The sequence below is a fragment of the Chelon labrosus genome (genome assembly GCF_963514085.1).
Source record: "Chelon labrosus genome assembly, chromosome: 24".
Taxonomy (NCBI): domain Eukaryota; kingdom Metazoa; phylum Chordata; class Actinopteri; order Mugiliformes; family Mugilidae; genus Chelon; species Chelon labrosus.
In genome coordinates, this window is record NC_140357.1 from 6,118,525 (window position 1) to 6,138,174 (window position 19,650).

Here is a 19,650-nt window from a genome sequence, read left to right on the forward strand (position 1 = left end):
GGCTGTGACATACCAAGCTACTTTGTACAACAACTAGTAGCTCTTCCACTTTACGGGACGAGCAGAACATACGTGACAGCTACCTGTTGAGGAGCGTTTAAGTGCAGGCAGCATGACCGTTGTTGCTATTAGTTCTCTGATGTCGGTTTTGGTGTGTCTCTACCTTTAGGCCATAATCAGGATATTTCCTACTCCACCATTTCACCAAATCACCATCTTACATTTCATAGTGTGCTGATGAACGCCAGCCGCTGAGATTTCCAGCTCTCACAGCCCACCGTCTAGCCAGTACTCAATTTTCTCCTCCCTCCTCTTCACCCTGTCAGACGCTGAATGATTTACAACACAGCCACCAGAAATAAAACTGTCGCAATTGCTCTCAAGTCAAAAAAGGGCCATTCGTGTTTGCATGTATTGACTTCACCTTAGCCCTCACAGTTATTTAAAAGAAATGTCACAGCTAAAGTGCAATAAAACATGCATGAGAATATAGTTGGTAAAAGAATGCTACAAACTTTGTTGGATGACTTAAGTAAAGGTCAGTGGAAAACTGACCCAATCCTTTAATTCATTTATGCAACTGCTTTGAATGTGTCACCGTGCATTTGCATCTTCATCTTATCATTTTCGCTCCAGGCACATAACAAATGCTGCTTGCTGACCAGCCCTGCATGATATTTAAATATACCAATATGAATAATAATAATAATAGTTTGTGCCAAGGCAAAACGAGAGAACTTGGGACAACTGTTGTCACATTTTAACTTCTAGGAAACTTGGCCACCTTGGGAGAGGTGACAGAGAGAGGAGGTGCAGCACAGAAACCACAAGAAGAAGAAATGTATTGACAGCCGTGCCCAACTGGCAAAGGCAAAATACACAAGCACCTTGTAAAAATATCAGGCTTGTAATTAATAACTTCACGCATATTTAACATCCTCTTTATTCATGAGCACCTGCTTCTATTGACCTGAGGGCCGCGCAAAATCAACCTGCATTTTAAACATTTGCATCTGAGAGGCTAGACTTGGGAGCCAAACATTTTAGAGTCATCTAAAACGGCTTGACGTGATCGGTTCTGACAGTGCCATTACGTGGTCGTTTATTCTCTCTGAAACACATCCTGCCAAATGATGCTCAGTCTTTGTCAGGAGTCAGAGACATTTAAAAAATGCTCAGTGTTCAAGTCACGTAAATATCCAAGTTGTAAAAATATGCCAAGTAACCACTGAAGTCCAATTTTTGGTCCACATAAGGCCACCGACTTCTGTTGTGTGTAATTAATCTCTTCCTTGGTCATGTTATATCTTGTTGTAAAAGTGAAATACCAGAAAAACTATTTAATATACCGTAGCAGATCGCTTCTTAAAACTATAAATTACTGCGGATTTCGATTCCAAGTGAACTAGTTTGCAGGATTTGATAGAGCTCACTCTTTTCTCCCGACCTTTGGTCACCACTCAAATTGCTTCTGTGCCTGAAAAAAAATGCTCTGAGCCAAAGAATACTGGGCTGGCTCACTGGAAATATGCACTGTTAAAGAATAAATGGAATATTTTATCCTTGCTAAAAAAAAAAAAAATAAAACATTTGACACCAAAGATTTAAATAACAATGGAATAAATTTTGACATATTGGTTTCAAAAAAAAAGAAAAAAAGAAAATGTGATTTAAGTGCTCGATTGTGCCGCTTTGAAGTGCGGTTGGCGGAAAGGCCGCTGATTACATTTGCATGTTAATCCTGAAATTTGGATGACACGCTGCAGCCCCAGAGGAAGAGATCAGAAAAAAAAATGATTATTTTATTGTGCAGTCAAGATATTGTTGATATTAAAGTAACTGTGACTTGATTAAAGGAATAGTTTGGATTCTGGGGGGAAAACTGCTCATTCACTTGCTTGCTGCGAGTTATAGAGCCTGGATGACTGATGAACTATCGCCAGCTGCTAATAAGTTTAGCTTACCAAACAAACTAAATGAAAACAGGAGGGAAGGAGCTAGCCTCTCTCTGTCTGAATGTAGCAAATCCATTGACATAAAAATAAGAATCTAAATTGTGTAAATCTGCACATATAACTTCCACAGGATTAAATGCTTCACATCAGCTATGCTCAAGTACTAGTAATAGTCAGAATGCATACAAATTCTGCTTGATTCCTCTTCATGCACATGATTTCGTCATATGTCAATCCACACAGGAAAAGGAGGAGTTAATGATGATGGTGCCTGCAGCTGAAAAATATATAAAAAATGGCTCTATGAACATTGTGGAACATAAAAACATAGCCAGTCTTTAGAAGCACACTATCAGAACTCAAGTTCCACTTGAGGAAAAGACACACCAAACCAACATCAAAGGACTACCGGTAACAAAGGCACAATGCGATGTCACCTCACGTCGCCTCTGTCTGGACCAAAAAGTGGCACTTGAACACACCACAAAGACGACAATGCATCTGCGTGAGACCGTCCATCAGCGGTAGGTGGCATGGTAGGCTGGAGGGGTTAAGAAGAGCTACAAACCGATGATTCAACAGGCTGAAAAGCGAGAGCCCATGGCGCAGGACAGGACATAAAAAACTGGGGTCGACAGATGCTCACTGACAGCCAGACACCGGAAAATGGCCGACCGCTCGCTCGGTGTACTGACTTTGTCAAACAAATCTCGCAGTATCTCACAGTCAAGAATACCAAGATCAAGAATTAACAAAATCCCAGTCAAAATTAAAAACTAGTATGATATACAGTGTGTAACAAAACACAAAAAGATCTTTTTCCACGTTATTTTTATTTTTTTTCAAAAGCTGCAAACTCTAACTCTAAACTTTAGGTTATTAAATGCATTTAGCCCTTTAGCACGGCCTACTTTAATGAAATGAAACCATCATTAATGTCATTACCTGAGCTTCTCCTCCCTCGACCTGTCAAAGTGTTGGCTAATTTAGACCTAGGACGCAGAACAAATGCAAATTAATTCCCGAGGAATCGCTATTCAGCTACAGCTATAGCCCCGCTGCTTTAAACCTTTTCACACAGCAATGAATAGTTACCAAATCAAAAGCGTTTTTCTATGTAATTGTGGTAATCAGTGGTATTTCTTTACCAAGTAATAATTAGAAGTATATTGTATTATATGTGCAGTACGCTGTATACTTTAAGGCTTGAAATAACAGGAATAACGAGGTCACAGTTGTCCTAATTTGAAGCAAAGCAATGGTTATTCTGTACAAGGAGCCCACTCTTATACAATATTAAACTTTAACAATATAAAGGGCATCTCCAGCACTGTGACAGCAAGTTTTGTCCTTGCTGTTCTTATCAGTGTCCTTGGTACCTACTCTGGTCTTTGGATTTATCATTGAAATTCCAGATACATGCTCTCAAAGTGTTCTCTTTCACTTTCTTTCAGCTCTGTGCGCACAAGGTGAAGCGACAGATGTTTGAATGGCAGTACAGATGTCTGTGAGGGGAGGGGATTTAGCTACGTAAGACTATTCAAGTCATGTACAGACACCGAGCCCCTTTCTGTGACTCCTTGGGACCGAGTGCTGCTGGTTTTCTATCCTCACAGCTAGTTAATTAGCGTTAATTACACTCACCTGGCATCCCAGGTGTAAATCAGCACCTTATTAGATAGCTGAATGAAAAGCAGCTCTGCTCCCTGCAAAAACCACCAATGGAAACCTCACATTTTAACAGCGGGAATTAGTCATTACTTGGGAACGGGATCCATCTGTGATGTGCACGGCATTGAGTTTTGAGGTGTTTTATAATGAAGTGTTATAACTTACATCTGCTGCATTTACTGCATACGCTCAAAAGGATCCTCCAATCACATGTTTTCTTTGGATTCCTCAGTCTCCAGTAATCAACTCTATGCTGGCCAATTACGTATGGAACAGTGCATTTAGGTAACTTATAGAGTTTGGAACACAATATGGCGATGTCACATGCTATTTCCAGGCTGTTGAGGCGTTTTTTTTCTAATTAAATGATATAATATATTGTCAGTAAGTGGAAACCAATGCAACACTTTTCTGATCTGATGCCACTCATTGACCTCACGCTTCCCAAGTTTTGTTTGAAGGACTAAAGTGGCAACAGCAACATTGGAGTGACAGCCTCTCCCATCTCTAAAGCCTACAACATAACTAAACACCTGCCTTATATTGAGTAACTCCCAGTTGTGCCACCAAAATAGCTCCGACCCATCGAGGCATGGACTGTAATATCACACCCTTAAAATTCTGTAATGAGTGGCCTCCGTGGATGTGAATTGTTTTGCCAGCACATCATACAGATTCTCAATTAAATTGAAATATTCCAAGTCAACGCCTCAAACTCTTTCTCCCTCAGATCTTTACTCTCGCTCATTTTTCTGCCTCCAACACATCAACTTCAAAAACTAAAACTTCACTTGCTGCCTGACGCATCCCACCCCTTTGACGCGTACTACAATGGGAACATAATCAATATTATTCACTTTATCTTTCAGTGGCTTTAATGTTGGCTGATTGGAGTATGTTGTAACTGCGTCAAATTTCTCTGCTTCTTCTAAAATGGTTATTCCAAGTGTTGTGAAACGCTGAAACGAGACAGACACTCTATGCTGATGTTCCATATTATCTGTGACCGCATGTCATCTTTGTTTAGCCAGCCGTCTACATATACACACTGTACTATCAAGAGCAGACTATATCCTTTACCCTGCATGTCTAATTTAACTAAAGCTAATTAACACATGCTTAGAACAGTTCCATAAATCTTACATTAATTATATTTATTTGGTTGAGATTGGCTTACATGGCTGTTTCACTATCTACTGTGGGGAGCTAACTGGACGGTAATGAGTAAAAAATACTTTTGCGCTCTCTTGGACAAACCTCTAGTGACAGGAAGTACTGGGTGCTTACTCGAGCACTCTTTGGGATGTTTACAGTGAAGAGGTAAAACACAGAATTTACTGCTATGCAGAGCAGGCAAACAAACACGGAGGTCTGTCTTTGTAGCTCGTTGCGCTCTGATCTTGGCGCAGGAGCGAACCTCAAAAACACATGCAAGGCACAGGGGAGCTGTAGTGCACTGATAGTTGTTTTTTTTTATCTCGCAGCCATGTCATGATAAAGACATTTAAACTTCTACACTGCGTCGGTGTGCCTTGGACCTCTTTAAAAGGATATTTATTCTACCGTGCATTGGATCACAGATAACTACAAACAACCTGGAGTTTCTGATTTTGCTAATAGCTTCTTAGTAGCCTCTAGAGAAGCTTTGAAAAGCATTTGCTTGGAGGACTAGTGTCAGGTGAAAATCACGCCATGCCTAAAGTTCTACAACAGAAGATGCGGTGGTAATTATCTATGGCACTATTCCTTCTGGCAGTAATGTTTGACTCAAATGAATGGCAACAAAGATAGTGACAGAAACAAGACTTCAGAGGGATTTGATGTAGGCTAGAAAACTGTAAGTTATAAGCTTCCCAAGCATATAGATAATAAATTAACACCATACATCTAGTGAGTGGGTTCTCCTAGGCTGAGATATTAATAGGCTCCAATATGCAACACCACGAAAACAAATTATTGTGTTAATCCTACATTTCAGAGGACTAGAGAAATAAAAATTAGAAAATATCCCTTTACGAAAAGTACAGATATAACAACCTAGCCTTGGGGTCCTAACCTCCAAAAGGAAAATAATGTCACAACAGCGGGAAGTCTGCTCGTCAGCCAGCAGCCTCTCACCCCATCAGCCTCCCATTCATTATCTTGAAACCTAAATAGCATTTAAAATTATTTAATATTCAATCTACACAGAGCCATGGCAACAGCTGTTTCACCAGTGACATTAACACAGCTCCTCTCCGCTCAAGTCACAAGCCTGACTCCAGGGACTGCCGCTGGATGTTAAGAGAACGGTGCGACATGGGCTCCACCTAGTGATACAAAACGGTAACTTAAAGAACAGAGCGCAAGCCGCTGCCTGGATGGACAAATGATCAATCCATTGATTAGTTAATCCTAAAATCTGCTGTAATGGCCTGTCTTTGAGAAAGAGCAGTTAGAAATCTTGGCAATATCCACAATGCACAAATCAAATATCCAAGCCACTATCCACAGCCGTCAACAGACAGGCCTCACTTGAAATCTATATTCATGAAAATGTCACTGCTGGCACAGGTTTACCACGCATCCACTACACCATGTCTGCAAAGAACTCACCATTATTTAAATGATGACATGCATTTAATGAAAAAGATGAAGCAGCTCATGTTCACTCACATTTTCTTGAAAATTGCAGATGTGAACTTATACTTGTGACACCCTGACGGCTTCTTTGTGGTGGGGCCGAGATGATATCTGAGGTAACATATGTACACCTGAGTGGCGTAACTGTATACATAACAGACAAACAAGCTTTTCTGCAGTTTAAAGTAAGCACTTTATTTAAATTAGGGCTCTATTTTATCAAAATCTTCAAGTTTTCAGGACAAACGGCAACAGTGCAATCAGTGACTGATGATTCTCTATATACACACATAAACACACAAGACACATATAAAACAGATAATTACAATCAAAGACAAGACAAAGGCCAAACTTTCAAGTGTTGTAACAAGATCATATGTACATACCCATATAAAGCAACAAGGCCATTTCACACAACTCAAAACTATACAACATCCTAAAAATATACAGACATTTTAATTAAATTTCTGCTAGCACCATCTAAACGTGACATTACTCTGAATGTCCACCCCCATTAGATCTTTAGTTTTTGTTTTTCACCCCCCTTAACTGGAGGAATGTCATGCAACAAGAAGGTGTTTTGATTTCATCTTCAACCATATAGAAGGCGGCTTTGGTTGCCTTTTGTAGCACTGATTTTGCACTTGCTACTGTGCCCAATAATACTGTAGTGGTTCTTCGAAACGAACACTACCCTGTAAAATGTTTTTGGCCCATTACCACACGTAAATCTTTTAGGTCATTTCTGAAGCACACTGTCCACTGTGGTGCATGCAGGTGTTTAGACGTCTTCTCGTTCTCATTTTGTATCCATAGACGAGTCATCAGCACATCTCATAATCCTATGCAACTCCTGAATACAGGGAACAATGGACTGGCTATGTAGCTGAGCCATCTTCAATCTAGAGACAGAAAAACAAAAAAGCCATTCATGAGTCAGGTTGTACCAAAACAATATCACAAATAAAATAGCACTAGTCATTCAGGGGCGGATTATGTAAACAAATTATGAGGTAATGAATGTTAGCATCTACAATGCCTAGCTCATAAAGAAGCTACCTGTTAGTTTATTTTAGCTGCTACCACAGTCCACAAGGAGACATTGCAGTACAAATCTTACTACAGTTGTTAAATTAGTCAAATCCCTGATAAGCATAATATACGTAAAGTTTATGTATCCCAGGGATGGTGTACCAACCCTAAAAGGAGAGGAAACTTACATTCAACAGATGGCAAGCTGCGACTCCAGTAGGATGTCTGTGTTGCTTTGCAGCAGCTGGATATTTAAATCAACTGGCTGACCACCCATCAGCAAAGAGGCTGGGGTAAACGTGTTGTATATATATTTTAAAAGTAGTCAGAAACGACAAATGGTTTGATTCAGGGTGTGGGTAGGCATCAGGAAACAACTTAATAGCAATTTAAGAAGAAAAACACACCGCACAAACGTTTGCTTTATTACTATGGGAATATGATCTGCGTGTTCATCTGCACACCAACTGTATCAGGACTGCTTATGTGCCATCAAAGGCTTGAGTGTTACCTCCTCAGCAGCTCGAGACCTCTATTGGGTTCAGGGCGGTAGTGCTGGAGAGCGGTGATGCTTTGAGCTGCCAAAATGCTGTAACACTGTTCTCGGAGAGCGTTATGGTTCACAGTGTCCCACTGCGGCAACTCGCTGGTGTATCGCCATGCCATCAGCGAGTGCTCCAACACAGCTTCCCACTCTTTGTTCCTCAGCAGAACTTGGCCCCACTCCTGACATGAAACCTGAGGGAGAGGATAAGGTGGTGACAGATTAGCCCGAAACAATGAAACACTCAGCTCACAGAGAGGTTTCCTGTGGAGCAGTATTCAGTCTATGTGACAAAAATGTCCTTGTGAACAAAAGCTCAATTAGACACAAGCAGCTGGGATGCGATTCAGGAGTCAACAATCCCTCTATATGACACTCAGACAAGTAGATTTGGACGCTTCCAAATACACACAAACATGTCAGACACATCTAATACTCACTTTGAATGCCACCAGGTGAGGATATGCCTTTCTGTAGCAGTGTGCGTCTCTGTTGGAGCCAAACCGCGAGTACGGAATGGATCTATAAACATTTGTCTTCTTTAGCTGCAGGTCTTCCTGAAGATATTTCAGATCTGAAGCCATGATCCTGGGCTCTTGACTCTAGAATACAATGCATCATAGTTTAGCTTAGATTATAAATGAGGCAGAGAGTAGAGTACGCACAGACTGTGTTAATCTTCCATGTGTATGCTGAATGTCCTAGGTACCAAATTCTGTCTATGGCTGAGCACTTTAATGAGATACTTCAACTACATTTTGCTGCCAATACTTGTTTTCATTACATTAACCTGTAATGGAATGTTAATTTTTATTGCTGTATTGCTACCTTCGCTACTAACGGATTTCATTAGTCCACTGTTCAGGTGCCAGGATGAATACCTGTTCAACTAAGATGAGGGATCTGATTAGCTGCACGAGCTGCTGTTTGGACAGCGGCGTCTGGTGGTCGTCCATCTTCTCGCACTGCTCCTCTAGCCTTCCTCTCCACACCCCGCCGATGGACAAGTCCACTGCAAAACAAAGGAATACATTTAGGGCAATAACAATAGACCCGGGTGGAAACCTACATACACTGGAAGGGTTGAAGCTCTTGTAGGTTACACACATAATAGCAAATAGGGGTTTAAACATGTTTATGGATGTCAGTATGGATTATGGATTTTAGCTGTCTGGTTCTAACACTGAATTCAAATGGAAACAGGTGTTACCCTATGATACCATACCAAGAAGCCCCACTTCCATTTCTATTCTAGGTTACTTTTTCTTCTTTTAGTTTATTTAGTTTTGCAGTATTGGTTTGTACTTACACGACTGCACACGCTTATTTGTTGCTGTGTTTCTCCCCCTTGGAAGAGGAGATGGGGCCAAACGAGCACTTAAAATCTCCAAGTAGGACCTTCTGATACGTGCTGCAAAAAAAAAAAACATAGAAAGTTAAAAACCTAAATGACACCATTTATTTTGTGTTTATATTATCTACAATAATATTTGCGTCGGGCAGTTAAACGTATAAAAACACGATATAATTTAGGAGGTGGTGTGTGTAGTTTTCCCCCCAATATTTGTAAATTGACGGCTGAATTGTGATAACACTAGGGGCGCGCGCTGTGATAACATTAGCACTGGTAGCAAAGTGGCGCCTCAAGCACAATGAACAGAAGTTACGCGTATATTTTTAACAGAAAACGGTCATATTTTAGTCTTACCTGCAATTTTCGGCTGCGGTGCGGGTATTTCCACCAAGGCACGTCGTGGCTGGCACACAGCTGCCATTGCGAGCACACTAATAAGTTAAGGAGCTAACTACCTGCTAGTAGCCCGTGACGCTACTGTTAGCCGAACTTTAAACCCCACGGGGTGCCGCAGCCGAACAATAACTTTTCCACAATAACTTGGTGCCGGTTTGCCTCCGTGTCTTCTTACAAAGACGGCAGCTCCGCTTGCTTTAAGTAAATGTACAAGAAAAGTGCTCCCCGCATTAAAGACACCTGACGAGGACAAGAGCGGGGACAAACTTACAACTTTTGTTTGCTGCCTGCGCCGCGAGTACAATACTGAAGCTGAGGAGGCGCGCGCGACACGAGTTGCCGCGCAGGCGTGGTTTGTTGCATGCGCGGAAACGATTGGTGAACGTCACGGCATGCGTACAACACGCGCCTAATATGCAAATGAGGCATCCCCCACATCTCCATGGGGAACAGGTCACGTGATCACTCGGTCGGCCATGCTTGATGGACTGCACATCTATTTATTAACACTTTTCCATATGAAACAAGTTTTCTTTTTACTTCCTTGATGCAAATTTTAATTTAATTTATTTTTTTAATTAAATTAAACATTTAACAATATAATATAACATAATATACATACATATGTTTTGGTTGTTGTTTCTTGTCTTTCATTTTAATTCCAGCTCACGAGTTTGGACCCCATCCAAGTGGAGCAGAGGGATAATAAACAAACCTGCATCCTCTGGTGGAAGGTCAGTCCCTTTACGCTAGGATGACACTATCACTGACCAGAAAATGATAATGGCATTCATTTAGGATACCATTATGTCAAATTACCCAGTATATAGGACATAAAGCCTGAACTCACAAGCATCTGCCGCTCCTTAGCTGTCTAATAGACTCCTGAAATAGCACCCGTGACAAAGCAGCTTCCTCCGTCTCTTCCTTTAATTCACATATCTTGTTTGTTTGTTTTAAATATGGAAAACCCCAACCACGAATGTTAGCTAATGCATTCTTCTTCTTTCAGATCAGATGACAGCAACCAAAAGACACATGGAATAAGACATTAAAAATATCTGTAAAATGTCTTTTAATAGATTGTTGGATCATTGAAAAAAAACAAACCAAAAAAAAAAAAAACAACAGGAATTTAATGTCATCTTTCTCCAGAGACTTCACTGCGTCTCGATACATAATATTGTGTGGAATAATAAATCATTCAAGCACAAATTCCAAAACAGATGATAGTAAAACACACAAAATTAAAAATAATTAGATAGAATAGACAGTGGTCAATCTGAAATACAATATAGCTGTTTTATATAGTTTTATATATTTAGTTAGGGAGAAATTAAGTTTATTATTTACTGTTTATTATTCTCATCTGAAAATCATAATTAATAAATAGTGGTAAAATGTGAAGCAGTGGTAAATGCAGTGCAAATATAGTGTCCCTGTATTGTCAGCATTTCTAACTAATGCTATTCTCACGTTGCGAAAAATAAAAATCAATTAACACACTCACTCAGAAATCCAACCTAACAGTACTGAGCATGTGAATATGATTCCTTACTGGACCGACAGTGACACAAACATCTCTACAGGTAAATCATTGGACTTACTTTTATAAAATATCTGTAGTAAAACTGCACTTCATGAACTGATTGAACTGAAAGTGAAATCACTCCAGCCTGCAAAATATTAAAGCAAATTAAGCTGAATACTCGATGGCTTCTTGAAACTGCTACGGCAAATATTATATATTGTATTTATGTACATTATAAACATTTTTAAATAAGTTACATAATGCACAGGTAAAAGGGTATAATATCTATTAGGTACATATCATATTACAAAGGTCTGTGACAGTATGGCTTTGTAAATATACATTACAATATTGTCATCAGAAAAAGCAAGTGCAGTCAGAGGGGGGTCTTTTAGCATCTTGTGCATCTTTTCAATATAACTTTAAGTCTTACACTTTTTATTTTTAAATTCTGATATGGAGACCGTCTAAACCTTCTGTGAAAAATACACACTTCTGGCAGACTCAAAAACTACAAGATGCTTAAAGACAGTTTCCACTGACTGCGTAGGCCACACTATAAAGCATAAGGAGTAGCCTCTACTTGCTAAGCAGCGTTTTAAGGGAGCGGGTGAGTGCGTTAGCAATGGCCGACATGGTACTGGAGTGGCGGACCAGGGCTTTCACGCTGAGCTCCCCTGGTGCTCCCACGGTGGCAGCCTCGGCTGCTTTGAGCAAACAGATATAGTTCATGACAACCTCGTCAACCTTTGCCACCACCTCTCTTTGTTGGTGTGAAGCTGAGGCTCCGAGACCCCTAACTAAACACATACAAGCTTCGCAGAGACAGCATAGCACCTGAAAGCTACAAGTTACAGCTAGCAGCATTTCCTCAGGACTGCTGTGGGCCTGTGCCATCCTCCGGCATGCTCGGCCTAATTCTTTCGACTCGACAGAGAGGAGCTGCTTGTACTGGGATACATCCTGTATTGGCATCTGGACTCCGCGGTCGCAGCGACCTACGCTGGATCTCACCAGTGCAATGAGCTCACTGGCATCTCGGCGGACATCAGTGAAGCCGGAAGGGAAGCAGTACATGCGGTCCTTGAGTGCGTTGATTCGTGCCAGGCGGTCACTGAAGCTCATGTTGTTGAGAACCTCTCCGTACAGCTGCTCCCCAGCAGCATCAACTGCTGAGCCACAGGGTGATATGGCTGATGCACCGGCACCGTCATCAATCCCAGCTCGGCTTCGTCTGGGCCTCTCCCACTCAACATCATCCTCTTCACCTTCACACTTTCGTTTAAAGAAACAGTAGCTAAAGGGCCCATTACATCTCCAGGGACTGGTGTCTAGTTTTTGAGAGCCCTTCATGTGTTTTGTGTCTTTTTGTAATGGGAATGCCACCGACGCCCTTCTGCTGTCCACCCTGCTGCTTGTAGACCAGCATGTAGTGTGAGAAGATACAGAGCCTTGGGAGTAGCTCTTGGAGAGCCGCTTCCTTGTTGGTCTCCGCTGGGCTTTGCTGTCACCTTGCTGGTGCACAGACGGCGACAGCGACAGTGGCTGCTGGCTCCGGCTTCGGGTGGGCTTATCAAACAGAACCTCCACACTACCAGAGCTAGCAGTCACATTGCTGGAGCTGCGCTTGAGCTCACGCCCCCGCTGGAGGCTATTGCTGAAGAGATCGGTCTGCGCCAGAGTCGGGGTAACAGCCTGAATGTGGTTCTGCCGGCAATGCATGGAATCTTGTGTGTATCCTGAGTTGCTGGAGCTAGAGTTGACTTGCAAGGGCAGCGACAAGGGAGGAGGAGGTGGTGGAGGAGGAGGTGGAGGAGGTTGTTGGTTGGGCGTTGGAGATGTAATACAGACTCGACTGCCAGCAGATGCCTGCCTGCTAAAAGCTGAAGGGTGATCTCCCCTTCCTAGTGAGATGGTGTTGAGGTCTGCTCGTTGACCGCTTACACTGGAGGCAGCAGAATAACAGAGAGAATCATTAGGACGAGGATGAGGAGACTGACGAGCTGCATGTTTTGACCTTGTGTCTGATGTGAACCAGTCTTCTGCAGTGCTACTAGGCTGGCTTCTTGACCGAGGTGGGAGACGGTTAGAGGTGCCTCCACCTGCCCGATTTCCCACTGAAATAAATCCACCGTCACGGCTGATGCAGCCCTCTTTCCTGTATACAGAAAGAAAGTGCTCTGGGTCCATACCACTCCTCTCCAACTCACCTTCAAGGCCAGAGAAGGAGCTCCTTCTCTCAGCATTAGCCTGCCTGAAATCACAACTCTCATTCAGTCTCTGGCCATGCGTGTCAGGACTTCTCTTGAGTTTGGCGGGAAGTGTCGCTGAATGGTATGATTGTGAGTTTTTATTTGCCAGCTGCATGGTGGCAGAGTTAGGGTTTACCAAATTTGGGCTGAGGAATGGGGATGATATGGAAGAAGGCATACATGGACAGCGAGCAATGGTGTTCCCCCTGTTCTTAACCATTTCCACAAGCTGAGGGTTGCTCGTGATAAATCGCCGAGTGTCCTTTTTCACTGCACCTCCCATGCCTGCACTGTGCAGCTTCCCTCCTTGATGCATCTGGCTGACTGTTAGATAGTTAATCAGTTGCCTGTAGGCCTCACTACCTTCTTTCTGGTTCAGCCCCTTTAAACAGGCCTGTTGCTTAGCATGCAGATCATTGTGAGACCTCTTACTTCCAGTACCTGTGCTATCTTTATGCTTAGGGGGCGTAGCTGAGGAGGGTCGGCCTGGTTCCGCCCCACCAGTATGAGGGTGAATATTGGGAAGCATTTTTCTTAGGAGGGCAGGGTCTGCATGAGGGTGGAGGTCTTTTCCCTGAGTGCCCTGGCCAGGGATGCCGAGAGGAGTTCCAGGTTTGTTGTCTTCATAGTTTAGCACCCTGAGTAATGAGGATGAGGAACTAGAAAGCGGGTGCCTTTGCAAATGGTGGTGTTTTGATTCAACCACACCAGGGCCAAGCGGTGAGTCAGTTGGGGTGGCACAGGCACTACTGTTCGTGCTGCCCCCAGCATCCAGAGATGAACACAAAGAACCCTGCAGGGAACTGTGGGCTTCTCCTTGCAAATTTGAAATCCTTTTTGCTAGATGATACTCACACAACCGTGCAACACTCTGTTGTCTCGAAATTGGCGGATGGTCACTTTGTACGTCTGATCCCTGGTCAGACCCGCCTGATCTGGATTTTTTAGCTGGGGACATCAGCGACGCTACAACTAGATGCTCATCTTGGTCAACAGACCCAGCTCTGTTATCAGCGCCACAGTCTCCCACATTGACATCTAAGAGGCGATCAGAGGCAGAGGAAGAAGGACGGGGGCTTCTATGATGGTCATGAGAGAGGCTGTTCACTCCAGCGCCCTCAGCTACAGAATTTTCTTCTAAAAAAGAATTCTGCCTTCTTTGACTTTCATCTTGCTCACAGAATGATGTACGCTGATCAAAGTCAATATAGCTGCGACCACTCTCACCTCGATGTCCTTCCCTTGTGCTGAAGGTGTTATACTTTCCACTTGAGTTGGCAGATTTTTTATTGTGCTTGCCTCCTGGAGTGGTGGAGCTTGGGCGCTGGAGAGTGGCTGAGAGACTGGTCTGGGACCTCACCTCCAAGCTGTCAGGCCCCGACGATGTGGTGTCCAACTGGGGGCTCCGCCTTGGAGGAACAGCTGGAGGCTGGAGGTGCCGTGTTGGACTACGGGCTTTCTTCTGTACCGTTCCACCTGTACTGGGAGAGACAGGGAATTCTGTTTTCTCCTCAAGTAAAGGTTGGTATCCTTCCCTTGTGGCCACCAGGAGACGCATGTGGCTCTCGCTGAGCCTGTGAGTAGCAGCTAGTTCAGAGATCTCAGTCATCTCTGAGGAGTTTGTCTCATTGCCAGAATCTGAGGATGACTCTGGGCTAAAGCCACGAGATGTGTAAACACCTAGAAGATGAGAGACAAACATTTCCATGAGTTACTGAAATAAAAATGAACTACGCTATGACTATATTGGTTGAAATAGGAATGCACATTATATGAATAGGCTTCTGCTCTAATGGTATTGATGTGTTTTGGGAGCTTGCTAACATAAAGACGACGAAAATAACACAAATCCCACACATTTTAGTGGTCTAAATGATGTAAAAAGGGAATTCAACACTGTAGACTGAAAGATGACATGGGCCAGGCTGAGCAGAAATGACTGAAAATCAGTGCAAAACAAAGAGAAATGACAGTGATCAAATGTTGCTGTGCTTGCATTAATATTCAACAGACCTGGATTCCTACTGCTGGGTGGTGGCGGTGGAGGCCTCTGTTCAGACACTGAAAGAGCCTCCAGTGCCTGTAGAGAATTCATGACTGCATTCTCCAGCCTCCTCTCCCCTCCCCTGCTCCCTTCTGCTTCCTCATGAGTGGGCACTGCATCAATTAACGACACCGGGATATCATCATTGTCACACGTACTCAGAGGCCTGCCCTCTGGTGCAGCGTCCTCGTCTGAACTGTCCCGAAAGCCTGGCGGCGGAGCTGCGATTGCAAGGTTGAGCGTCTGCAGCAGCGTGTCATCTTCGTCTTCGTCAACGCCGTCGTCTCCCTCGGGAGGAGGCAGCGACGTCAGGTCGATGATGTCATCGGTAGAGCCAGAAAGTGTGAGAAAAGTAGCTTTACCAGCTGCCGTGGGTAACCCACCTCCTTGGTTGTCACAGTCATCTTGTCTGTCGTCTCCCACCGGCGTGCCTCCAGTGGAGTCTTCTTCACACGAAGCATCGTCGTCGTCCTCTGCATCGTCTGTCGTGTCGCGATAAAACAGATCCCTTAGCAGTGGCTCCTCGCCACCTTCCTCAGTTATAATATTACTATACACATGTGTGAGATCACTAAACTGAAATGGCACTCTGTCCTGTTGCTGAAAGTCTGTGTTGTTGTGCAAGTAGGGGGGTCTGTGCTCGGGTACCTCAGGGCTCTCCAACAGTCTTTCATAGCCTAAGATCTTAGGCTTGTTCAAAGGTGGGTTTCCCCCAAAGATAAATGACACTTTGGCGCTCCGAGGTGAGTCTTGAGGTTTGTGTCTGGTGGCAGGTGGAAGAGGAGGAGGCAACGGGCTTCTTCGTGCCCCAAGGTCTCTATCCGGGTTTTGGGGTTCGTGGAAGTAAGGAGAAATGCTGTTTTCCCTCTGACCTCTGTCTGAATACTCAGAGTCCCTGTTGTAGAGCTCTCCCTGGCTGGGTGACGGCTCCTCGTTGTCCCCCAAAGATGTGCTGTACGGCCACTCCAGGACACGATCCTGACCTGTAAGTCACAGCAAGACAAGATTGTATTATTTAATGTGTTTTATATTTTATTTGGATTCAATTTTAAAGCAAATGCCTTCTTTTCACCAGACCTCTGAGCGCTCTGCTTCAAGATGACAGTATGCTGCACTGTCAAACATCAATTTGCAAGACATTTAATATGGCCTAGGGTCTTTTAAAATGTGTAAGAGTGAATGATGCCAACTTGTTTCATTTTTTTACACTGAGTGCTCTGCCAGGACAAAGATCTCACTACTTTTGTACATAAAATGTGCCAATGTGCAAATGTTTAATGAACAAAAGTTGTCCTGGTGTGCTTACTATCTTGATGACACAACCATATACTCGCACACATGGTTAATACAGCAATAACTTACAAGCGTCATCCCCTCCTGTGCTGTTGCAGTGGGCCATGCTGAAAATAGACCTCCTTGAGTCCACTAGGAGGCGATAGTATCCTGCTGTTAGACACGCCAAGTTCATTGCGTCACTGGACTCCATGATCAGTGTGATGGGCTGAAAAAGAAAAGAAGGATTATAGCAAGGCAAATGGAAGAAGGAGGAGTAAAGAATAAAGAAAGAAAGGAAGGGAAAACAAGATGCACAAATTTAGACTGCGCTCACCCTGACGTCCAGAACATGCAGCTCCAGTCGGACGTTGGTCTCATCCTCAGTGAGGATCTCGATGCGGTTGACATGGCTGAAGTCAGCCAATAGGGCGACCAGATTGGTGCGGGTGTTGATGACATGGCTGATGCCGTAACGTGGGCCCACTAACAGTGTCACCTCTGTTTGTTTCTCACCTTGCTGCAGGATGCAAGACAGGTAGCAGGAATTCCAAAAGAAATTTTAAAGAAACTCAGGTGTTTTTTTGAACTTTTACAAATCCTTTCTGGAACTAATGGTCTTACCAAAAGTATTGATTGGAACTCCCTCCCTCCGTAGAGTCTGAGTTCACTGAGGTACCTCAGATAATGCACCTTGGCCTGCAAAGCAGTCAGCTGCACAGAGAGAAGTGAAAGATATTAGGAAGCATCCAAAATGAAATCACTTCAACAGACGCATTTGTCTTCTGACGTCAGGATGGAAAGCACTCTCAGGCCATTTTGATCTGGATCACTGGTTTTCTATTATATCCCATCATACCATTAAATTCTGACTGGAATCTTAAGAGCTGCTTCACTGCAGCGCTCTTTATGGTTTGCATTTGTATGCCATTTAGGAAGTGCAGGATATTCAGAATTTAAAAAAAATTTTTTTCACTTGATGTCCTGACGTTTCACATCTACTCAACAATATAGTCCAATAATATTTTTCCTCACCACCAGCCTGATAAACAAAAGGGATGTCTGGTCACAAAAAATAGTCTTTATGAAATTCTTGTTCGTGTGGCCTTAACTGCAGCCTCTCCACAAATCTAAGTGAGCAGCATCTTTTGATAAGGGCCCAGTGATAACTTCCAGACAGTAATGAGAAAGATTCGGAGCGCTGACGTTTTCAGCTGCATGTCAGTTCATTGGTGCTGCTTGGCTGTAGTTCTGCCTAATGAATCGACTAGACAGAAACTGACACTGTGAATACAAATGATTCTCCAGAGCAGGGTGCTGCTTGGACTATTAATTTAGCAGTGTTTAAAGTTCTCATCAATTCAAACTTGTTTTGTATTTAACAAGTTTGCATATAGGTCTATACATGACCTATATGCAAATATCTGGCCCAACATTTACATTAAAGTTGCTTTGTAGGTATTTTAATGGTTGATAACTGTCGGAAGACAAATGTTGATGACTCATTTTGCACTTGTGGGCGTGTTTAACTTTTGCATCCAATCAAACGTATTCTCAGATTGCTATGATTGCTAGAAACATGTAAAAATGTGGGTGAAAAAATGCAGTTGCATGGGGACTTTAAAGTGGACTCCATTGCTTTATCCACTATGAGCAGCTTCATTAAGTTGATTAAGTTGGAAATACTAGAGTATGGCCACTGCCTGCTAATGAGTGTTTAATATGATTTATATCAAATGCAGAAAGTAAAACTTTGAATATGGTATTTAACTGTAAAAACTGAGACTGGAGTCTGCATTGTGGTGTCATATAATGATATGAAATATAGGCAAAATATATGCATACATCATAATCAGCCAGGACATATTTAGTGCTCTAGTGACCGCAGGATTGTGCATGTGCGATCAGCTCTAAATACACCAGAGTAGCCATGTTCACTGCAGTGAAGGAACATGTCACCCGGTTCATGACTCATCCATGTGTATATAATTGTTTTCTGGAGAAAATGGAGGTCTCTTGCACATCAAGACATCAGATAGAGTATCAGCAGCCTAATTTTGTAGGATCAATATAGAAGGATTCAACAGTGTGATCTCATGGGTCAATGTATATCTAAATGTACAGCAGGAGCCAACATGAATACAATATCTCTAACTCTGACTCGCTAAGCTAATTTGCACGGCAGCTGACAGTGAACTACTAGCTACAACTGAGGCTCTTGCAGGGGTTAATTCTGTTTTGTTAATATGGCTGTTGCAGAATGATCAGACCAGCAGCTGCTTGTGTCAGTAAAACAGTTTTCTAAAAAGCTAAAGAAGTCCAGCCATTGATCAGCTGCCTGTGACTGGGCCATGTGTGCAAATATGAATATCTTATTATGCAAAAGGTTTCACATGCTTGTTATTCACATTAGTATTCAAGGTCTAGCTCGACAAAGGGTCTTAGGTTGACATGGGTGAGAACCTTTACAAAGCTCAGTATGGCGGAGATGCTATTTTAAGCGACAGTGCGTTTGCGCGCATGTGTGTGCATCAGAAGTTTATTAACAAGGACAAAGAAAGGCAAAGAGTTACTTTTTTCCCTGGAGGCACGAGGTTCTGGTTGGTTTTGAGGATGTGTGTCAGAGCCTTCTTGATGTTTTTCTCCTTCATGCTGGACAGCACGGCGGGAGGCAGGAACAGCGGCAGACCCCACTCCTTTCTGCAGAGAGGAGATTGATTTCAGCATAAAGTCGCCCGAGGAAAAAGTACTTCCACCGGACCTGGGTTAAACACTTGCAGTTAAACGCGAGAGACTGAATGACGTTTAGCTGTCAGTAATATAGCAAAAGAAGGAAATGGGGAATTTCTTCCATGGAAAGTGTTTCCTGAATCGAGCCTCAAAATGTGAGTGGACGTTCTGTGCAGGAAACTCCACAATTCAGTGTTCTGCACCACGTTAATTTAAGTGCAAAATGTAAAAGAAATCTCTGGCAAAC

The 19,650-nt window shown here is 43.0% G+C and overlaps 2 protein-coding genes across 2 annotated transcripts in view; both read right to left on the reverse strand.

Moving 5' to 3' along the window:
- Window positions 1-6,393: 6,393 nt before the first annotated feature.
- LOC311509214 (uncharacterized protein) lies at window positions 6,394-9,829 on the reverse strand. Its single transcript, XM_084574314.1, has 6 exons — window positions 9,533-9,829; window positions 9,134-9,235; window positions 8,706-8,836; window positions 8,265-8,426; window positions 7,792-8,018; window positions 6,394-7,150 (listed from the first exon to the last, which is right to left on the reverse strand). Exons 1-6 carry the CDS (start codon window positions 9,597-9,599, stop codon window positions 7,048-7,050), a joined length of 792 nt encoding a protein of 263 aa, XP_084430440.1. The 5' UTR covers window positions 9,600-9,829; the 3' UTR covers window positions 6,394-7,047.
- A 941-nt stretch (window positions 9,830-10,770) lies between these two features.
- The window catches only part of LOC311509275 (FERM and PDZ domain-containing protein 4-like), a 39,689-nt gene continuing 30,809 nt past the window's right edge, over window positions 10,771-19,650 (reverse strand). Inside the window, exons 11-16 of the mRNA XM_084574402.1 lie at window positions 19,247-19,373; window positions 17,298-17,387; window positions 17,011-17,193; window positions 16,764-16,902; window positions 15,371-16,384; window positions 10,771-15,037 (exon numbers count right to left, since the gene is read on the reverse strand). Of these exons, the coding sequence (XP_084430528.1) occupies window positions 11,685-15,037; window positions 15,371-16,384; window positions 16,764-16,902; window positions 17,011-17,193; window positions 17,298-17,387; window positions 19,247-19,373 (4,906 nt within the window). The 3' untranslated portion in view covers window positions 10,771-11,684. The remainder of the gene's footprint in view (window positions 15,038-15,370; window positions 16,385-16,763; window positions 16,903-17,010; window positions 17,194-17,297; window positions 17,388-19,246; window positions 19,374-19,650) is intronic.

Excerpts from the sequence above, each read along its gene's own strand:
- LOC311509214 (XM_084574314.1), bottom strand. The coding sequence starts at position 9,599 with ATGGCAGCTGTGTGCCAGCCACGACGTGCCTTGGTGGAAATACCCGCA. Across the intron at positions 9,236-9,532 it reads ACCGCAGCCGAAAATTGCAG|CACGTATCAGAAGGTCCTAC; the intron begins GTAAGACTAAAA and ends TTTTTTTTGCAG. Across the intron at positions 8,427-8,705 it reads CCCTCATCTTAGTTGAACAG|AGTCAAGAGCCCAGGATCAT; the intron begins GTATTCATCCTG and ends ATTGTATTCTAG.